Source organism: Rhinatrema bivittatum, chromosome 14, assembly GCF_901001135.1.
Source record: "Rhinatrema bivittatum chromosome 14, aRhiBiv1.1, whole genome shotgun sequence".
Lineage (NCBI taxonomy): Eukaryota > Metazoa > Chordata > Amphibia > Gymnophiona > Rhinatrematidae > Rhinatrema > Rhinatrema bivittatum.
Window position 1 is genome coordinate 6622618 of NC_042628.1, and position 22187 is coordinate 6644804.

Consider the following 22187-nt stretch of genomic DNA (forward strand, 5'->3'; position numbering starts at 1 on the left):
CACTGTTACTTCAAGTACAAACTTAAGGGGTCATTTGCTAAGCATTTTTCCGACAGAATGGGAGAAAACATTTAGTAAATACACCCCATAGATTGTGAGCCCTCTGGGGATAGGGAAACACCTACAGTACCTGAATTGTAATCCAATTTGAAGTGCCAAAAAGTGAAATATAAATCAAATAAATCAATCAATCAAGCAATGGAATGTGCTCAAGGCCTCTAGCAGAGCTGGATTTAAAACAGGTTAGGAGATGCTCTTGGAGGAAAAGTCCATTTTCCGATATTAGCCAGTTAGAAGTGGGAAAGCCACAGCCTATCCCTGGGAGCCAGCAGCAAAGAATGGATCTGCTGGGCACCTGTGACCCTGTCGGAGAGAGGATGCTGGGCCAGTGGACCTTTGGCCTCACTCAGCATGGCAACATCCTTTTATTGGATAACTGAATCCATCTAAGACTGAAATAGTTCATTTAACCTCTATCTCAGAGACTTCTATTGGTCCACCTTCACATTGGTCCATAAATGGAACATCTATTCCTATTACACAACACGCCACAAACCTAGGAGTCATCATAAACTCAGATCTATCCATGAAACAACATATTTCATCGTTAACAAAAAAATCTTTCTACAAATTACAACTCTTAAAACGTCTCCGTCCTCTTCTCTTTTATCAGGATTTTCGAACTATTCTACAATCTCTAATCTTCTCTGGTCTAGACTACTGCAACGCTCTCTATTTAGGACTTTCCGATTCTATAATTCATCCTCTGCAAATTGTTCAAAACAGTGCTGCTCGTATTCTGTCAGGTACTCCCATTCGAAAACATATTACACCCATCCTTCAATCCTTACATTGGTTACCAATAAAATATAGAATAAAATACAAAGTTCTTACTGTTATTCATAGCTTACTACATAACTCATCTTCCACATGGCTTTGCTCATTACTCCGTATATATAAACCCACCCGTCATTTAAGATCATTAACTCAAAACTTATTAGACATCCCCTCCCCACGACAGGCCAGACTTGATATTACTAGAAGAAGAGCATTTTCTGTAGCAGGACCCACCATTTGGAACTCGATACCCAATTTACTTCGTTCAATATCCAATACCCAACAATTTAAGAAGACACTAAAAACATATTTATTTCAATTAGCATTTAATATTCATCCACAATACACTACGTCAAATAATCAACATTTAGCAACCTAATAATTTCTTCCACATCTTTAACATCACCCTGTTTCCACCTACGCCTTCCCTCCCCCCCATTCATTTTCTCCTACCTTTTTTCCCTTCCATAAAACATCTCTTACGGCCCAGCTCCACTTTTACTTTTTATTATTTAATTTAGATTTTTTGTTACCATGAGGTATATACCAATTATTGTATTTTAATTTTATTTAATTTTATCTTTAATTTTTAACTCTATTTATTTTATTTTATTTTTCATTTTACAATGTAAACCGTTTTGACAAAAAAACCTTGTTTTGAAAAACGGTATATAAATACTTTTAAATAAATAAATAAATAAATAAACTGTCTCTTTGCAGATATTTGCGTCAGAGAGAAAACAAAGTGCATGTTTTTGTCCAAATCTGGACAAGGTAACATTCTTCACCCATAAGAGAAACTTCCCTGTACCAGATGTTTTATAAAAAAAAATGTCATCTCCTGTAAACATATGAGTGGTGGCAGGATTGTATCGGGCTTCCAGAAACGCATCTGGATGCTAGCACCGGGTGTCGGTTATAAGCCATGGGGCCTCCAAGAAAGCAATGGTGTAACCGGCCCAGAGTGGTGATTATTTACAACCCTAAACAGCAGACGTAAGATTGCACGGGGCTTGGAGAAAGGTTGGGGTGACCTGCAGGGAGAAGCCATGGTTAGAACCCAAACTTCGCTGAGCGTGGGGAGGCCAGATATTGTTTTACAATCCTCACTAACCCTGATGGCTGTGGGGATTATTACAAAACTTGATAATAAGGAACAGAAGGGGGCCTGCTTGTTTGGCTTACGTACGGGTCTTGTGAGAAGCAAAGGTGAAGGTGGCAAGGACTGAAATGGCTTATTGGAGGAAGCCATCACTGTAACAGATTTCGGGCTTGCCTGGAAGAGATGGGAGGGCAGTGGTAGGGAAAGAGTTGACAGGTCAGGCATCAGACATGGCGGAGGGAGGACATGGCATTGAGTTACATATGGGAATTCATATGAGCACCTACCCAAAGTGGAAGCATCTTAACTGGGTAGACTGAATGGGTAATTTTGGTCTTTATCTCGCACCCCGAGTCTTTGCATGAGACTTTTAATGAAACTTAGTTCTAAGTTTTGAAAGTGAACACTGCTCAGCCTAGCCCTGCTCTATTAACGTTTAGAATACTTGCCAATCTAATCCCTGCACTAGCCCTTTGCAGGCTAAGCCAATATTCACCCCTGTCCCCTGCCTCCCTCCGGAAGCACCGGGTGTGCCACTGCCCTGGATCTGTCGTTTCCCACCAGAGGTCCAGCTGAATTTCCTCCATGCTGGAGATTTAGACACCGTCCCTGCGATGCCTTCATGCATAAAATTAACTGGCTGAATTAGGACTTTGAGTGGGGTCGTTAATTGGCAATGCGTCTGAGAAGTGCAAGTTAGCTTTGGGTTAGCTTAAGATCTATTTCAGACCTTTGCAACAAGAGTGATTTACTCTGTTAAAGCAAACTTAAAACAATATCTCTCACATGTAAAACCATTTATGCTGCTATAATAAAATGACTATTATCCTCCAAGAAAAGATGTAGATATTCTGCTCTCTTTGCATGAATTTGGATCTTATTTTATCCGATTTAAATATCAGATAAACCATGTAAGACTAATTGTCCCTTTCAAACCCCCCTCACCCTCCCCGTGATGTGCACCGCATCAAAATGAATAAGCTCCCAGCTGTCATTCATCTCTGACCCCCTGCCGGTAAGAAGACTTACCTTGAAGTGCAGTCGTACGTACTTGGACATGGGGTGGTTGTTGATGTCCAGGGGCAAGGTGAGCTGCGATTCTGCTTCCAGTTTTGGAGCCTGGACTGGTGTCACACACTCTTCATTACTATGTTTCTGAGCAGACGCTGTAAATCACAGGGTTTGCTTTTAGTGATTGATCTTTAGGCCCTGGGTTTCGGTGGCAGTAGTAATAATAATTCGCATTTGTACAGCTGCATCTTTCAAGCGATCGAGTTCACCCCTAAGCTGCAGCCAGCGTCCACCCCCACCTGAGGACTGGCCCCCCTCACCTGCAGCTGCCTCCAGGAGCCCCGAGAGCTCAGCCGGGATTTCCAGGTGGGTAACTCTGACAACTTCTCTCTTTGTCAGCTCCTGAGATCAAAAAAACACACACAGTGAGCATGAATGCTGCAGGATTCTGAACTGCCTGCCTCGCTGCTGTCTGCCCCGTCGCACAGAGCAGATCTCACTCAAAAAATATCTTACATCTTAGTTTTAAATGTGCCCCATGCTAACTTCATGGAGTGCCCCCTAGTCTTTCTTTCAGATAATAGAAAGACTAGGGGACACTCCATGAAGTTAGCATGGGGCACATTTAAAACTAATCGGAGAAAGTTCTTTTTCACTCAACGCACAATTAAACTCTGGAATTTGTTGCCAGGGGATGTGGTTAGTGCAGTTAGTATAGCTGTGTTTAAAAAAGGATTGGATAAGTTCTTGGAGGAGAAGTCCATTACCTGCTATTAAGTTCACTTAGAGAATAGCCACTGCCATTAGCAATGGTTACATGGAATAGACTTAGTTTTTGGGTACTTGCCAGGTTCTTGTGGCCTGGTTTGGCCTCTGTTGGAAACAGGATGCTGGGCTTGATGGACCCTTGGTCTGACCCAGTATGGCAAGTTCTTATGTTCTTATGTTCTAACATATAACAAATTCACCATTAAAAAGTTATGAGACCTTCATATAGCACAGAATAGGCACGAAAGCGTTCGAATTCCTGGTAAATACGTATGCTGAAGAATAATCACCGATCCCTGCGTGAATTCCCACTTTTGTTATTGTGAACCAACAGAAAGACATTTTTATATATATTTTTTCTCTTTTGCAAGTAAAAACTGTAAGAAAACAGACTTACCTTGTACGTGCTGGGTTTAAAGATAACGGCAGTGAATCCTGAGCATCCTTACTCAAAATCCTGATATGCTACCACCAGCCGGGCAGCTGAATAAGGAAACGCCAAGATCACAATTACCGCTGAAGAAGGAGAATGTTCCGAAGCATTGCAGGGTTGGGCTGGAGGTCAGGGCTGCACGGAGCAGGACCGAGTTGGTCTCTATGCACCGGCACTCACTGCCGTGATCTTTAAACCCAGCACGTACAAGGTAAGTCTGTTTTCTTACTGGTTTTACTTGCAAAAGATAAAAACATATATATAAAAATGCATTTCTGTTGGGAATTCATGCAGGGATCGGTGATTATTCTTCAGCACACTTGTTTACCAGGAATTCGGACGTTTTCGTGCCTGTTCTGTGCTATATGAAGGTCTCTCGTAACTTTTTAATGGTGAATTTGTTATATGTTCCAAGATGTTTTTTGCGTGAGATCTTCTCTGTGGGATATACTTTCTATTCTTTCACTCTTTGGTTCATTAGTATGCTTAGGCTTTGCCACAAATGTAATAAATCAATGACGGCAACAATGATTATGCAAGATAAATTGGTAAAAAAAAAAGATTGAAAGACTTGCCAGCGGGCTTTACCTTCTCAATTCGCTGCCTTTCTTCCTCTGCGAGCCTGCGCTCTTCCTCCGCGATCCTGCGAGCTTCTGCTTTCATCTGAAAAGCAGATCAAGAGTCGGAGCTTGACAGCAGAGAACCCAGCAAGGAGTCCCACACGGTACAGAAACAGCGCACATCCTCTGCTCTAACCTTTCCCCTGCATTAAAATCCACACCGCTCCCGCGCTAGAAGCCCCCGGTGCCGCGGGATGCAGTAAGCTAATGCCATGGAAATGGACCAGACTGAAAAAAAAAAGCAAACTAGACAGAAAAGTGAGCCAGAAATAGGAATTAACTAATGCAGAGCAGTGCTTTATAAAGAGACACAGGGTGGGAGATGTTTCTTGTGTGCAAAACTAGTGCCGCGCTTCCCAATTTGGGCAGAGGGAAAAGAGGCGCACCCCTCCCAACATTTTCCCTATTCTGTTTTTCGTTTCTTCGATTCTCTGTTTTGATGAAACAAAAACAAAGCAAGAAAAAAAACCCCATGAATCTCTCTTCCCAATGCGATCTGGGTGACAGGGTGCAGACCCCACCCAGGCTTACAACTCTGTGCCCCCCCCGGACCTCAGAAAGTACTTACCCCATCTGCCCCATCCCATGCAAAGCTTAGGGCCCTCGTGCTCCTGCAGGCGGCGGGCATGGACCCAGCGTCTGCACAGCTGGCACAGCTGGCACGGGTGGGGGGGAGGGGAGCCAGACTGCCAGGTGCAGGGTCTGCCGCCTGCTCTGCCGGAAACGCTGGAGGACGCTGTGATTAACCCTTATGAGCGTGAATGGTTTAGAAATAACGGGGCAGACGTGGCTACAGAAATTTCCAGCCAAGTAGCCTTTCATGCAGGTCACTTGCAAAAGCAGCCACCCTGGGGGCCAACCGGACCGATTGTCCTGGGCCCACTTTATAGGGCCTCGCACCGACATTGAATCAGGAGAAGCGATGCTGGCAGAAATGCACCCACACCCCCCCAATTCAGTGGCCAGGCAATGCTGCTGCCTCTCTCTCCCCTTCTCCACGGCCACGACCCCGGCCCTCTCTTCAACGAATGACCCACTCCTCCCCTGCTGCTGAATCTCTCGAGGAAGGGGGCCTGCACCCCTCTATTCTCGGCAATGAAGGTCTCTTACACCCCCCCCCCCCCCCCCCCCCCCCCATCATCACTACCACCACCACGTCCAAGCTTTCGGGGCAGAATTACACCGCCCTGACCACCGTCAGCGACGTAGCGTGAAAACCTAGAAAACCCCCACACTGTGACAGCAGGTGAGGACCAGCACACCTCCTGGCTCATCGGCAGAGCTCTCTAGACTGGATGCCCCCCCCCCCCCCGGTCCTCTCCTGCTCTCAAATACCACAGAAGAGCCACGAGGTGCACCGCGCTGTGACCGAGGGCTTTGCCAGCTCGGCGACTGCTGCCCGCCTTCCTGTGCTCGGATGAACACGGAGAGCGCAGCTGCTGCAGGGCATTAGTGACTGGAGAAAGAGGACCTGCTGAAGCCCCCTTCCATGGGTTGAATCTTACTTTCAGGCAGAAGACAGACATCGCCCATCTGTTCTAAAAATGTCTGCCTTGTAATTCAGGTTTCAGGGGGTCCAACGAAGGCGCAAAGTGCACGAGCCTCACCGAGCACCTGCCTGCACCGTTTCCTTTCCATGCCCTGCACCTCTAAGTGTGCGGGGGCAGCTTCGCTCCCTCCCCTCCCTGGCCGGCGCAGGCCTCCGGGAAACGTCTCCTGGCGATGGGGCTAAGAGTGCACTAATTTCCCTGTGGGGAGCTCGTGGCCGCTTGGGGTGTGAAATAGGTGCAGGAACCTCCCCGGCCTGCACAGAACGCGCCAAGGGGAGGGAGCGTCCCCCCAGTGATTGCTTCGGTGTTTGGGCAGATTCCTTTGAACATTGCTCTCGCCAGGCTTGGATCCTTACCTTGAGGTATCTCCTGCGGTTGATGTACATGTGCACCAAGGCCCTCACCTTCATCTGACTCTTCCACAGGTTCTTGTACTTTCGCCTGCAGGGGAAGGAGCGGGACAGCGAGTTTCGAAGCAGCTGTGCAAACCTCCGGGACCCACCCCTCCTTCAGCTTCTCGTCTCCGGCCTCCTAGGATTGCAGCTTCCACCGGGGCTGCAACGCCACACGCGCCTTCCCCTCGCAATGGCCCGGGTTGTTTTCCCCCCCCGAGCATTGCGGTGACGGGGAGCAGCGTGCGTGCATCCCCCGATCTGGCCCATCAGGCACCGTGCAATGTCTGGGAGTCCCCTCAGCTCTGGGATTAAAAAGCCGCCATTTCTCACAGCTTCGAAAGGCTACAGTCCAGAATAGTTTACATCTTTCGCTTTTTTTTTTTTTCATTACAGAAATCTTTTGCTTGCATTAATAGAAAAATGCCATGGCCCTGACATCCTGGGTCTGACTGTGGAAGACATTCCCCACTCAACGCCAGGGTTTTCCTACCTGGCGAGGCATCCTCTTGCCTGGGCCTGAATGAGAATAATTTTCCGTCGCAGGGAGAAATAGCGTCTCCGCACGAGGAAGCCGCGGGCGATGCGCTGGAGGGAGACCGCGGCCAGATTCATGACGCGATCTCGCTTGCTCTCCAGGACGTGGTACACCTCCTCCTTCAGAAACAGCTGCAGGGAGGAGCAGGAAACGAATACCATGAGACGCGAATGCACAACCTGAGGCTCCTCACCGCTCCCGCGGAAGGTATCGCTCCTCTCTTTCATAACTCCATAGCATTAATACGCAGCGGAGCAGGTCCCGAGTCTTTCCCGCGCCGAGAAAGATCTTAGGACAAAGGCCTGGCGTGAGAGCTGAGAGGGCACAGGCGCGACCTGTGCACGGAGCTCGCCCCTCCGCATCTCACGGTGGGAGTAATGCATCGAGCCCTGCCCTCAGGTAACAGACGCAGGCATGCAGCGTACCTTGCTGACTCCGGTGCAGTAGCTGGACTGGGTCACCGTGCACAGCTTCTTCAGCAGGGTGACACAGCTCTCCCCGTCCGCAGGGATGTTGTGCTTCAGCCCCATCACACACCTGTACCTGCACAGCGGAGAATGAGAAGATTTAGCCGGCGGCACCTGCACGCCTCACGCCTGGCTTTTTTTTTTTTTTACTGAACAGCGGTAACGCGTTTTCGTGCGTTCAGTGCCAGCGTTGGCGCTTCATGAGCGGCAATGGCAATGCAGATATTTTAGCGTTAACACAGATTTTTGCATTAAATTATAAAAAGTTTGCTAATCAGCTCATTTAAATGTAATTAGGGACCTTCATTTTCAGTTTATATTTTATTTTGCCTGGGAATTTCAATGTCTGAATAAAAAAGAAATCTGAGGGGAAAAAATGACTTTTCCACTGATTTTTCTCCTGTGTGTCATATCAAAGTCATTTGTTCCACTGACTGTTTTTGTAATAACACTGAAAATCATTGGCAAAATAAAACAAAAACTTTAAACGAGGGTCCTTAAATGTAATGTGGCTTGCACTAATGTAAAAATCTGCATTAATGTATGAAATTATAGCTTTTGTGCTAAAGGTCTGTGCTCATGTGCCTTTTTAACACATTATTGCACGTTAAATGTGCTGAAGTGTTAAAGCACGGATTAATGTGCACTTTTAGCGCATTTTAGCTACCAGTTCCCAAGATCTCTCAGCCTGGTGCAGTACAGGAAAGGGGAATGGAGGGAAGCAGACGACCTAAGGTTAGATTTTGTTTATGGGTTGTGCTTTCCTTATTGCATCTGAGTTGAGTCTTACCCTAGTGAAAGCTGACTGTAAGGGTTTTGTTCTTATTTTGTTATGATTAATTTGCTTTGAATTGTGTTGATGAATTGCAGTTTTATTTTATTTAATCTTTGTAATTATGCATTCTGTTTTAATATGTTGTCAGCCGCTGCGGATGGTCCTCTGGACTCATAAGGCAGGTTACAATAGAATAAAACAGTAAAACACAGGAAAACGTCCTCTCCTTACCCACATCCCGCCTGCTTGCAGGATCTCCCATGATATTTGCTCCATGATCCCCCCGTTTTCCTCTGCTAAAGACAGACACCCTCATGACCTGCTCCCATCTAAAGGTGTCATAGTAATTTGGTTCTGCCCTGAAGGGAGCTCAGCCTTAGGGATGGAAAGTTTCTGGAGCGCGTGCACTTTTAGCACAGGGAATGGAGAGGTCCTTGGATGGACCTCACCGTGTGGACTTTGCACCTCAGGCCACAGTGTTCCAAGGGGAGTTTGAAGATTGGCTTGCGGGCTCTATCGGGTGGCCCTACAAGTTACCCGAGAAGTTTAAAAATCACCCCTTGTCCTTGACTCTTATGCAAATACTCAGGAGACCTGGTTTTTTTTCCCTTGGAGATTCCTTCCCTCAGCCACAGTACCTGTCGAGGAAAACCTGGAACGCCATGCGCACGGGGTAGCCCTCTTTCCGGATGCGTATAGTTTCCAGAATGCCAGAATATTTCAGTTGGCTCATGACCACGTCTGACTCAAAAAGGTTGGGCTCCTAACAGAAGAAAATTAAACGCAGTTCTCACTACGTGCGGCTTTCTCACTCATATCATCTACAGACAGAAGGGAATTCTTATCTCAGGCCTAAGGATGACACTGCTGCTGGCCCACTAGTACGTGCATCGGTGTTTAAACATTTCCTCAGTTTATCCAGAAAACAAACCATATAACCCTAAGTACTATCTAATTTACTGCGCCGACCAGCAAAATGTACCGAGGTGTTCTCCAATTTTATACCTCCCATCCCTATAGCCCAGTCACTGTCCTAATAATTCTTTGGCCAGCGCTTGAAAGCATTGGATATTTTTTTAAAAAGTAAGATTGGAGAACGAATGCATAAACGAATCGGCTTCAGCTGATTTACAGAGCGCGATACTGAAAAGGGTAACTTTGTGCTTAGAATCAAAGAGAGAGAGAGAGAGCGGAGGGTGTTCCAGGGAGTCTGCATAAATTTAGGAGGGTAAGTCAGAGCCCTAAAGTCACCCGGGAATATTCAGAGGCACGTCCCAGTGAATGACCCACCTGCTCACCGCACCACTCAGTATGGAGTCTGCCCTGAGAGAACGCCTGCTGCCTCACAATACAGCCCCTAACGTGCCACGAAGGCTCCCGTAAATGCAGAAAGAAAGGGAAAACCCACACTTGTAAACATTGCCCACAGCGCGTTTCGCTTAACCACCGACTTGTCCCTACGGGTCGAGGCAGTCTGCTACTCCTCCGAATATTCCCAAGCATTCAAGCCGCCCAGCCCTGGTTCTCACCTTCTTGTTGTTCGGTTTGATACAGCGGACAAAAAAAGGATTGCACCTGTGAAAGAGACCGACACTTAGCAATGCTTTCCTCAATCCATGCTGAGCCTCGTGGCTCGGTCTCGTAACAGGGCCCACGTCCCCCTCTCTCACCTCTCCATCTTCTCCATCAGTTCCAGCAGGGACTGCTGGAACTTTGCGGCCACGGTGGGTGGCTTGTAGCGACGGGTGACTGTGCTGTTCTTCCCCATCATGGTCTTCTGCTGGGCAAGCTGCTGGGCGTGGCCAAAGAAAAGGTTGGCCACCAGCTTGGAAGGAAGAAGCCAGGAAGAGTTATCCAACAGGACTGGTAGAGGCTCTTCTTTATTACCCACAGCAAATACAAATCCATTTTATGACGATTTCACAATCATAACTGACATAGGATAATATTCACCACAATACACAGTAAACATACATCACAATAATGGAGAGAATCAAAAATCCCACGGAAATCTTTGAAAGCCAAGAATGATTGCTGCATACACCAATCTGTCAGACCTTTCCTATGTATTTACTCACAAGAAAAACATGTATTAATCCCAGATTTATAAACTACCCAAGCTTAGCCCTAAGGCCCCCACCATTCGGTAAGAAACAGGTCAAGGCGTATTACAAGGGGCATGGAACAATGATGGATGAGGTCACAAACACTCTACCCTCCCTCATTCCATTTTGCATCTACAGTGCTGACCACCGCAAGGCATCTTGGACATCATTTTCCTCCAGAGCCAGCCACTGAAATGCTGCATCCTGGGGATAATTTTTTGTCAGTCACTATTAAGATGCACGGCAGGGATCAGTTCCCCAGTGCTGCATCATGCGAGTCATTTCCACCCAGCGGCAGAGGGATTCATGAAACAGGATCACCTCCGTTCTCTCTAGAACCTCTTCAGTTTGAGTGGAAGCGCCCTGGAAGCCCTTCTATTGTTAGGACTCCTGGAAAAAGAGCAATGAGTTTCTTTGTATTAACATTAACTAAGGGTTACCCGGAGCTGAGTTACAAAGGAGTCTTAAATTAACTCCTTCTGTGCAGCACATTGAGATGGAGAAGATGACAGGAGCCATCGGCACTAAACTCGGGTGGAAATCAATAACAGCATCAGCTTTGGGTTAATTTATACCGATCTGATTATATCATTTTCCCCCCTGCACTTCACAGAGAAGAGGCGGTGAAAAAGATCTTCTCCTGCTCTTTTTTGCTCCTCACTCTAATTTCCAGGATCATTACCACCCCCTCCCCATCATGTCCTCCCCATACAAGCTTACCTTGGTTTTGCTGTTGACAAAAAGATCCAGGACGTCTTGGCGAACCTGGTCATGATTTTTGTCCAAGAACTTGTGTACCTAGAGAAGGCAACGGGACATAAGTTATGTGTCTAGAGACCAAAGGATACGTCCACAGGTCCTGTGAGAGCGGTGCATACCTGACTCTCATTTGAATGCACTGCCACGCTTCTCTTTTTCCACCATAGATGCCCCTTCTCCGAGCACTGTTGCTAGGCAACACTGTTTTACATTCATAATTTAAGAAGACACAGAGGCTGGTGGCACCTTATAGACAGATTTATTGAGGCATAAGCTTTCAAGGACCTCATCACCTCAGGTGCTGATGAATTAGACTCAGAAGAACATAAGTGTGCCATGTTGGGCCAGACCAAGGTCCATGGAGGTCCTTTCTCCATCGGTGTTCAATTCAAATCCCAAGTACCCAGCCAATCCAAGAAAGTTGATCCATTCCTAGTTACTCCTTCCCAGGGGTCAGTGTGGCTTTCTCCAAGTTTATCTGACTAATAATTGTTTATGGACATTTCCTCTAGGAGCTTGTCCGAACCCCTTTTAAACTCAGCTACTGTATGCTAGATCCCTTGACCCTATCTTATAGACTAACAGATTTATTGAGGTGAAAGCTTTTATGTCACGCGAGCTGCTTTGAACCAGCTTTCAGGTCTTACTAGTCTGTTCTATTCTTTTGGGGACCTCTGTTCCCAGTAAAGATGCACAAATTTACACTGGGGTTAGAAAACAGGAAACCTGACACCTCCCTCATTTCAACTGAGCAAGGAACCATGAAGGTCACCCTTCCAGGTGGAGATCGTGCAGGCAGCAGCAGCGAGTACCTGGTATGTAACTTTGCCTGCATAATGCTTGATGGTGAACTCGGGGAGAGGCATCTTTGGCTTGGAGTAGAGTGCGTTGGAGCCATGGTGGTAGTGACACTTCTGGAGGAACGTATGGTCTGTCGCCTGTTAGGTGTGAGAGAAGGAAAATGAATGCGCACGCGGCATCGCTGCCTGCCGCCCGTCGTACATTTAATGCACTGCAGTAAAATTCACAAGCAGGGAGCTGATCAGTGGAGAGGTTTGGAATAAAAGGGCACTGGGTAAAGAATTAGTTTTCCTATGTGAGGGAAGAGAGCGAGTGATGGATGAGGGGGAGGGAGAGCGATGCTGTGTTAGGGGAGAGAAGGACAAGGGATAAGATGTTGGGAAGTAATGGAACTGGACAGAGACTGAAGGGAAAGGATGGCTGAACGGGGAAGATTAATTAGCAATCCCATGTAAAAGCCCTTAGGAAAGAAAGAGGACAAGGCTGAGCTGGAGCTTGGAGGAGACGAGAAGATGCCAGCTACCTAAACTGTTATGTTCTAAGCAAGCTACATTTTTCTTTGTCCTTTATTCGTCTTAAGAATTGTAGCTCTGGCTGTGAACTACCGGGGAAGGACTCACCTGTGGAAAGCAGCTCTGGTCATCTAATATCCTGAGAATGCCATGAGGCTTCTGGGAAATGACATCAATGCAGGGCTGATTGTCACTGAAGGTGATTTCCCGCCAGTCAATCTGCTCTCGTATGTACTCCTCCTGTGATGGAAGATACCTTCAACAAGTAAAAATCAATGGCTCTTCTGATCTATGGACACAGTGTGCATGCACTATCAGCAGATCTGGTCGACCAGGGCTTAGGGGCAGCATCTGCACTCTTGGTAAGTAATTTTATAACTGTGCGTGATGGGGTAAAGTCAGCACATACCTTCTCTATGTAGACTTTACCCTGAATTTTCAAAGTGAACTTGTGTGCATAAGTCTGCTCCGATGTGTAAGAGCTGCAGGGTGTGCATAAACTCGCCCGCAGAAAATCTCCCCCGCTCTGTTGAGGACGTAGCTTGTACACACGGAGTATGCATGCAAGTTCCAACACTGCCCTGACTTCCCCAAAGAACTCCTCTCTCCAGTTTGTGCAACAGTGCGCACGAAACCAAGTGACGCATGCATGGTGCTCAGGTCAGTTTTACAGGAGCTATTTAATGGGTTTGGCCCTTTCTGGGTCGGGAATTATGAGGGTCACTCTCAAGCACCTCTGGGTCCGCTGCTGAGGGAGAAGGCCTTGGCTAAGAGCACCCGGGGGAGAGGAGGGGCAGTGCGAGGAGAAAGTGCATGAGGATAGCACGGTGCCTTGGCCTGTGGTAGGAGTGCTGTGGTTGACTTGGGCCAAGGCACTGTGCACTAGGTGAATAGGTGAGAGCGGATGAAGGCTGGGGGATGTACAAACCAGAGTATTATGGGATAGACAAGACCAAGCAACTTCTTCTCTCATCGCTTGGAAACAGAGAAGCAGATGGCAGAGAAGGACCTCAAGGTCCATCAGGTCTCCCGAGCTCCATTCCTGCTGCAGTACCACAGACCCCAGCTGATCTGTGGCTTTCCTCTCCCTTTCTGCCTATCACTACCCCCCAGGAAGTCGCTCCATGCATCCACCACCTTTTCCTGTGCCGCGATTTGCTTTTCCCTTCCCCCTCCCCCTGCTGTCAGTCGGAAGCCCCTGCATCAGGTCACACTCACCTGCTCCTCCTTAAAGACAATTTTATTGAAAAAGAACTGGAGACACTCGTTTGCATAATTGATGCAGAGCTGCTCAAAGCTGTTAAAGCTGAGGTCCTAGAAACAATGGAAGGGGAGAGGGAGTGTTAGAGACTGTGGGGGTCAGGGCAGTGGGTAAAGGTTCTGCCCCGTGCTGTGGTAATTACTGCTGTCAGATTCCCATGACTCCCCACTGGAAAGTAATCAATAACTCTAACATTTAGTCTGCTTGAGCTGAAACAGCGCTTCTTCCATTTTATACCCCCTGACTCTCTAGGCCCCAAACGGCAGGGATTGATTGATTGATTGATTGATTGATTGATTTATTTATTTATTTATTTAGCAGTTTTTTATACCGACCTTCATAGTAGATAACCATATCGGATCGGTTTACATTTTAACAAAGGGTAAAACTGAGGTAACAATTCTGGTAAATAATAGATAACAAAGGAAAAGGAATAAGTCAAAGTTACAATCAACAAGGTATGGAAAACTTGGAGGCTTAAAGACAAGCTGGAAGGAAGATAGAGGCAGGTAGAATAAATATAACATGATACGAATAATTTAACGGGTTAGAGCATATGCTTTAACCAGGAAATGCCAGTGTCCATTGTTCAGGAGGAAGGGATCCCTAGTCCTTTCAGAGCCAGGTACATCTGCACCCTGAATCTGTCCAGAAGCTGTCACTATTGCACCGTGACCACTATTCCTTCCCTTCGGGGGGGGGGGGGGGGAGGCTGTGAATGCCCCCGGCAGACCCAGGAGCAGGAAGTAGATGCAGGAACCACCCCAGAGATGGTGCCCACTCTTACTCAACCACAAAAAAACTGAAATCCTACATCTCAATGAAACAACACATCTCCTCACTGACTAGAAAATCATTTTACAAATTACAACTCTTAAAACGTCTCCGTCCTCTACTTTTTCGTCACGATTTCCGAACTATTCTACAGTCACTAATTTTCTCTGGTCTAGATTATTGTAATGCTCTCTACCTAGGTTTATCTGACTCCACAATTCAAAACAGCGCAGCCCGCATCCTAGCTGGTATCTCTCTTCCAAATCATATCACACCAACTTTGCAATCCCTTCCCTGGCTACCCATAAAATACAGAATAAAATATAAAGTACTTACTATCATTCATGGTTTAATACACAACTCTTCCTGCACTTGGCTCTGCTCTGCTTCGCATCTATAAACCCGGTCGACATTTAAGATCACTAACACAAAATCTATTAGACATCCCATCACCACAACTGGCAAGACTAGACCTTACCAGAAGGAGAGCGATCTCTGTAGCTGGACCCTCCCTCTGGAATTCTTTACCGAATCCACTCCGTTTATTAACTAATCCATTTCATTTAAAAAAAAAATCTCTGACAACATATCTGTTTCAATTAGCATTCAATACTTCATCAAATACACAATAATAATCACGCAACCCCTCCTCCCCCCTCCTTTTTATAGCATTTTTCCTCTGCAACCCATTATAACTTTACAAAATCAATTACTTACTCACCCCCTCTCCCCTTCCCCCCCCCCCCCCCCCCCCCCCCGTTACTTACATAAGGCGTTTGATGGCACAACCTCTTCTTTCTATTAAGATTTTTATTTTTAAATATAAATTCTTTGTTCTATTGTTTATATCCCAATTTGTGTAACTTTTATTCATTTTAATTTATTTTCTAACCTCTTTTATTTTATATTATTTTTTGTAAACCGTTTTGATAAAATGTACATTTTAAAAACGGTATATAAATACTTTTAAATAAATAAATAAATAAATAAATAAATATCACCAACAACGCCACCCGCAACCTTAAACATCAAAGCACAACTACCCCTCCTTAACCAACAACTAACCCTTTCAGCCAGAAACCTGGGAGTCACTCTGGATACAGAAATCAACCTCAAAAAGCACATCAACACCACCATCAAAGATGGATTCTTCAAACTCCAGACCCTCAAAAGACTCAACCCGCTCCTCTTCCCACACGACTACAGAGCCATTCTCCAGACCTTACTCTTCTCAAAGCTTGACTACTGCAACTCCCTTCTGCTCGGCCTCCCTGCTGCCACGATCAGACCGCTGCAGCTTCTACAAAATGCAGCAGCCAGATCCCTGACAAACAGAAAGAAATCGGACCACATCTCTCCAATCCTCAAGGACCTGCACTGGCTACCCATCAACTTCCGAATACAACACAAAGTCCTATCCCTCATCCACAAGTCACTCCACAATGACAAATTAAATTGGTTAAACACACCCCTACGATACCACACACCGAAACGAAACCTCCCATCCTCTAACCCTGGTCTTCTTCACATCCCCACCCCGAAAGAAGCACAGCTATCCACAACAAGAGAACGCCCACTGTCCATAGCCGGACCCTCACTTTGGAACAACCTTCCAGCACAACTCAGATCAGAACCCTCAACCCAGCTCTTCAAAAACCTCCTAAAAACCTGGCTCTTCCGACAAGCCTTCCCCAATGATCCCATCCCCACCACCTTCCCGTCTGACCCTTGTTACGCATATTCTCTGCCTCCAATGCTGATTATGCTTATTATGTTACGTTTTCGTTGTTGGATCTCAAGTCTCACAAAGCTACTTTAGTGGTCTTTTTCATATGAATCTAAATTTTTAACTCTTAATTTTTTAATTTTTACATTTAATGTTTAATTTATAATTTCCAATTTTTAGTTCTTGTTAATTAAGTTGACCCTTAGGAAATACGCAAGAATCCTTGTTTCATTATTTTCATTGTTAAAAATATGGTCACTGTCAGAAATAAGCACCCCCCCTGCTTATTTCCTTTACATTATCTGTAAACCGTTGTGACATCTCTGATCTAATGCCGGTATATAAAAATGTATAAATAAATAAATAAAATAAACGTCCCGCTGAAAATACTTGTTGAAAGTTATCCGGCTGCGTAACTTTAACCCTAAGCAGGTATTGATTGATTATGCCCAGTTAGGCCTAAAGTTATCCGGGATAACTCGTTATTTACCCGGATATCTTTAGACCTAAATGACTTCTGAATATGGACCACCGCATGTCCTTTTAGCCACACTGAGGGACAGCAATTTTCTGACAGCCAAATTACACCCATAAATCACTATTTACCCATGTGAATCATGTCCTGCTCCCTCTCTCGCCAAGTTTAAATCCCCATCTAAGGACCCACCTTTCTGAAACTGCTTTTCAGTCCTATGACTGATTGTCCGCTTCTAGTCTTGTTAAGTAACTTTCTTTTCTTTTTAACCATTGCCTCGCTTTATACCCCAAGCCGCTTGTCCTGAATGTTTGTCTTATTAGATTGTAAGCTCTATGGAGCAGGGACTGTCTTTTTGTGTGTTTGTACAGCGCTGCGTATGTCGTGCAGCGCTATGGAAATATTTATTAGTAATAAATCACTAATTACCCATGTAAATTGTAAGGATGTGCAGGGAAAGGTTTTTTGTTTCAGTTCACATTTTTTATTTTCAGATAATTTTTTATTCGTTTTTCTGTTTCGTGGGCATTTTTCATTTTTTTTGTTTATATTTGTTTTGGAAAATGGCACTCGCTATTTGCGAATACTGTGCACCATTTTCTTAAAAGAACCCGAAAACTTGGGGGATTTTCAGGGGGATTGTGCCAAATAAATTGCCTGATTTGGCTTGGATTACCATGCATTTTAAAACAAATGCAAATCCCTAGTAAATAGCTTTAACGTGCCCTCCTAGTGGATTAGCAATCTTCTGCAGGGCTGTGCAAAGAAAAGATGCACTCCAGGTGGGGACTGCCAGGCCCCCCTCACCTCAAAGCCATAGATGTCCAGAATTGCAATGGAGAAGGCGTCATGCTTGGGATAGACCAGCTTGTTAATCCTGTCCGTGAGCCAGCTGAAGAGCAAGGAATACAGGATCTTGGCAATAGCATCTCTGGAAGGGAAGAGAGAGATTAAGGGATCGGGCAGGGTGGAAGAGCCAGGGCGTCAGGTTATAACCATAATGTCACAGCCTGATCCCTGGGGTGGGTCTTTTTCACAGGGATTTTCTCAGCAGCTGTCAGGGGGGTAAATTCCCCAGCCTGTAACTTCTGCTCCCCTAACTAGCGGGCGGGAAGTGGCACTGTATTACGGCATTTTGAAATCCCCGTGTGTGCTCTGCACCGAGTCCAGATTTACTCACGCACAACCTAGGCAAGCGCCTCTGGTGCTAAATTTTCATCGCAGGCTGCCTTGCTCCCTCGCAGGGCGCTGGCCCGCAGCAGCGGCTACTGCAGAACAATTCACAGGGCCCGGGAGCCTCAGGTGCTCCCAGGCCCCTCGCACGGATCCTGTGCAGCAGGAGGGGCCCGGGTGTGGCTGGGCCTGTCACGGCGGGAGGGTCTCCCAGGCCCTTTGCTGTTATGGGCTGATTGCCAGGCCGGGGGAGGGAAGGATATGGGTGGGTGGGGGGGTGGTTCCAGATCTCTTCCACCCCCGATGAGGGGAAGGGAGCATTTTCCCCGCTCCTCCTTTCTGAGGGCGACCCTCCACCACCTTCTCTATGGGCGCAGCTTATTAAAATCGGTCTTGCTTTGTGCCCCTGCCTGCCTCAGATGTTTAACGTGAACCTCCATGTGAGAAATTATTTCTACGTTGTACTGAATTTCCCCCATATCCTGGACTATAAGACGCTTTGATCTATCTTTCTTTTATTCCATGGTGTTACAGAATTTCACTTTATTACATTGTTTTCTGGTCAGTCTATATCAAGATTTTGTTCTTGAAGATTACTGTAAAGTTCTATAAATAAATAAATAAATAAATATATATATATATAAACTCCTTGTGGGCCCCTCCTTATCTACCGTCTGCTTCCAGCGTGGCTCACCTGGCATCCACAGCGCTCTCCACAGTCAAGGGGGTGAAGATCTTCTCTCTCATCGTTTCCTGCAAAGAGCAGAAATAAGAATCAGCGCTGCCCGGGGTGGGGCGGCTTTACTGTTTCTCCTGCCCGATTTCTGCCTCCCTCGCAGTGCTGCTAGCTCCGGCAGGGTTTCCCCGAATTTTACCCCTGTGTCTGAGCCAGCAGTGCCTTCAGGATAGGAGCAGCCTCATGGGCCACTGAAAAAGGGACTAGCGTGGTCCCAGAAGATCATGGATGACATCCTTTCTGGGTAATTCTCAGGTTGGGCACTATCCTTAGCCGGTCCAATACTATGGAACACAATGCCACTCAAAACAAGATTACAGAGAGATTTAAAACTCTTCAAAAAAAGTTTAAAAACTTGGCTTTGCAAAAAAGCATTTTACAGTGAGAACGGAGAATAAGAAATAAGAAATATAAACGAACAGGCAAATGAACGTCAACACACAGCACCAAGTCACCAGATGCATTTTTGCATATTTTATTACTTTCTCCTACTTAACTACTAAGAATATAGAAATTCAGTATAAAGTACAATAATTGTATGGTTACCCCCGTAACCATATAAATGGACAAGATCCATGTCACCTATCATTTAATTTTATTAGTAAAACATGTAACCCGAAATGTTATTGGCACTTTGTTAGAGATTTTTACCCAATCATGAATATACGTGCCTCCCTGTAAACCGTTGTGATGGTGCATGACTAAACGACGGTATAGAAAAGTTTTTAAATAAATAAAATAAATAAAAACTCGATTTTTTTTCCGATTACTTCAAAGTCCTCATCTCTAGATGAGATCAGATTACTTACTGTGACTTTGTAGGTGACTGCCTTCTGCAGCCCCTCTGGGGAGATCTGTAGGAGCTCAGATACCACACGGATCTCTCTTGCACTCACCACTGAAGCCACTTCCTGGGAATCTGTCTGTAGAGACCAGAAGCACCTTTTCAGGCCCAGGAAATGCCTCCAAACACTGAACAAACTCCCATAACAGATTACCCCGTAATAACTGAACTCCTTTCCAAAGAATTACCTTCTTGCCTCAACAAATAACCACAACTTGAAAGGATTTGGGTTGTTTGATGTTATTACAAAAGATATAAATAAATAAACAAAACAACCTAAATCCTAATATGCGTTAAAATGGGACCCGACGTAGCCCAGACTGGTCTGGTGTTATAGTGCCTGGCTGTTACAGAGGTTGAGGACTTACTATCCTAGTGAAGCACAGTAATTATGTTTAAAAAAACCAAACCACTCATTTTGTACATACAGTGGTCAATATTCAAAAGATTTGTGTGGTTAAAATCAGTTTTAAACACAAAAATGTAACTGGATAAAAAGCCCTGTACTGCCCGGTTTAAACAAAGTCGCCGCGCTTGCAGATTTAGCCAGTCAAAAAGATCTGAGTCGGGTCACGCCCAGAGTGATTGTCAGACTTAACCAGTCAGCACTATATTCAGCACTAGCCAATTCTGTCTGCACAAATGGTTGCCCTATATCGAACTGAGCGAGTTTGGTGCTATTGGATTCGACTGGAAATTTAGTCACAGCTTTAGCCAGTTGGCTGCATCTCAATATCCAGTTAGTGGCACTTTGAATATCTGCCTCACAGCCAATACGATCTGTCCATTGCCCTCATCTATATGAAAAGATCATCAGATTGTCTTCTAATATTATTCGGCTGCCTAGGAATTCATGGGAAAATGATCGGAATACAGAAAAGGACATGAAGCCATAACACCAAGCAAGACGGATTACTGGAAAGTCTACAAGAAAATGATCAAAACCCATCCTTGTGGACAATTCTGGAGAGACTATGCAGAAGGAAACGTTTCCGTCCACACTCATTAATGGTGTGAGCTAAAATGGAGAAACTGGACACAAAAAGTCCCCAAAATAAAGGGAAGGTGGGTAGATGCTAATTATCTTAAAACGCAAGGTATTTTCCATGGAAAGGAAGATCTAGAAGAAAGGATCACGGTCTGGGGTGCAAAGGTGATAGACTCGGGAGTAACATTAGAAAATATTTCTTCATGTAATATACGGTGGACGCCTGGAACGGCCTTTCAGGGGAGTTAGTAGACACAAAAACGGGAACAGAATTCAAGAAAGCTTGGGATAAGCACAGAAGATCCCTTATTGCAAAGAACTGAAGGGAAAGCCATAGGTCAACTCTGTAGCAGGAAATAAAATGGGCAGAGTAGAAGAATCTTCTGACCTTTAAATGCTGCCATATTCTATGTCCCTCTATTTCTAATTTCCCTATGTTCCACTCCAATGCCCATGACTCCTCCTACCATTTCCTATGTCCTATCTCCCTTATTATCCCGTCTGAGACACCCAACACCTCCTCCTCTACTGCTCTACCCTTTCCCTTATGACTCTGAAAAATGGAAGCAAAAATCTGTCTAGAAGATTAATAGTAAAGCTCAATATATGGAGCTGGAAAGGAAGCTTCCAGAAACGTTGTCATAGGAAATGGCCCTATATTGTCGAGGGTTTATGTGTTGCCATGTGTGATATTAGATGTGGAGCTGTTTCTTCACTTGCGTTCCTTGAGTAAAGATCAATATGTGGACAACAAGAACTAGTCTTGGTAGACACCACGTGAATGTAAGTCACACGGCTGTTGAATAAATTCAGATATAACTCACATATAAGAAATGTTTTGTATTGACATCGTAAAAATGGTCAGTAAGATCAATAAATGCCAGTTTTTGTGCCACCTACATCAAGATGGCAGGTAAAGGCTGCCAGCCAACCTAGTTCTGCCTATTTTCCCTTCCTATGACACCGTATCCGTTGCCGATACCTTCCCACCGTCCCCTCCCATTGGCGAGTACCTCATATTTCTCAAAGTAGATGTTGCCCAGGTGGAGGATGGAAGACAGGATTCGGAAGATGCTGTTCTGGTCCTCCGCGCTGAAGTTCAGGATCTCCATCGCACTCAGCAGCCGTCGGAAATCCTCAGCGTCACTCTTCCCAGGAATATCACAGTTTTCCCCCTGCACCGAGAGTGGACAGAAGGGCTCATGCTTTACTGTTGGCAATGTAGAGTGGCCAGCGATCGGGGACCCGCAGAGGACTTCGGAGACCCAGAGATAAGCAAGGTTTGCTAAAAGCCCAGTGCTTCCTCGCTCTGTCCTGCACTCATTCTCTGCCAGCTCCTCGGGATTTATGAGCCTACCTGGCACCTATGGTGCACTCACCTTCTCTACCTGGTAAGCTGCCACTGATTTGCTGACCGCTGCAAACTTACTCAGCGTCTGTTTCTGCTAATCCTGCCTGTCTCTTTCTTTTCTTTTTCCTGACTCAGCAGCGTTTCTATGGCTTTCCAGCTCGGTCAGAATAGGGGATGGGATCTGGTAGC

General features: G+C 45.7%; 1 protein-coding gene across 1 annotated transcript in view; it reads right to left on the minus strand.

Annotated features, from left to right (window-relative positions):
* The window catches only part of MYO15A (myosin XVA), a 96460-nt gene that overhangs the window by 54608 nt on the left and 19665 nt on the right, over positions 1 to 22187 (minus strand). Inside the window, exons 9-25 of the mRNA XM_029577208.1 lie at positions 21661 to 21822; positions 19625 to 19738; positions 18774 to 18832; positions 17714 to 17837; positions 13889 to 13984; positions 12779 to 12910; positions 12170 to 12295; positions 11319 to 11396; positions 10164 to 10318; positions 10023 to 10068; positions 9132 to 9256; positions 7677 to 7794; positions 7207 to 7382; positions 6678 to 6762; positions 4740 to 4814; positions 3271 to 3352; positions 2969 to 3105 (exon numbers count right to left, since the gene is read on the minus strand). Of these exons, the coding sequence (XP_029433068.1) occupies positions 2969 to 3105; positions 3271 to 3352; positions 4740 to 4814; positions 6678 to 6762; positions 7207 to 7382; positions 7677 to 7794; positions 9132 to 9256; positions 10023 to 10068; positions 10164 to 10318; positions 11319 to 11396; positions 12170 to 12295; positions 12779 to 12910; positions 13889 to 13984; positions 17714 to 17837; positions 18774 to 18832; positions 19625 to 19738; positions 21661 to 21822 (1890 nt within the window). The remainder of the gene's footprint in view (positions 1 to 2968; positions 3106 to 3270; positions 3353 to 4739; positions 4815 to 6677; positions 6763 to 7206; positions 7383 to 7676; positions 7795 to 9131; positions 9257 to 10022; positions 10069 to 10163; positions 10319 to 11318; positions 11397 to 12169; positions 12296 to 12778; positions 12911 to 13888; positions 13985 to 17713; positions 17838 to 18773; positions 18833 to 19624; positions 19739 to 21660; positions 21823 to 22187) is intronic.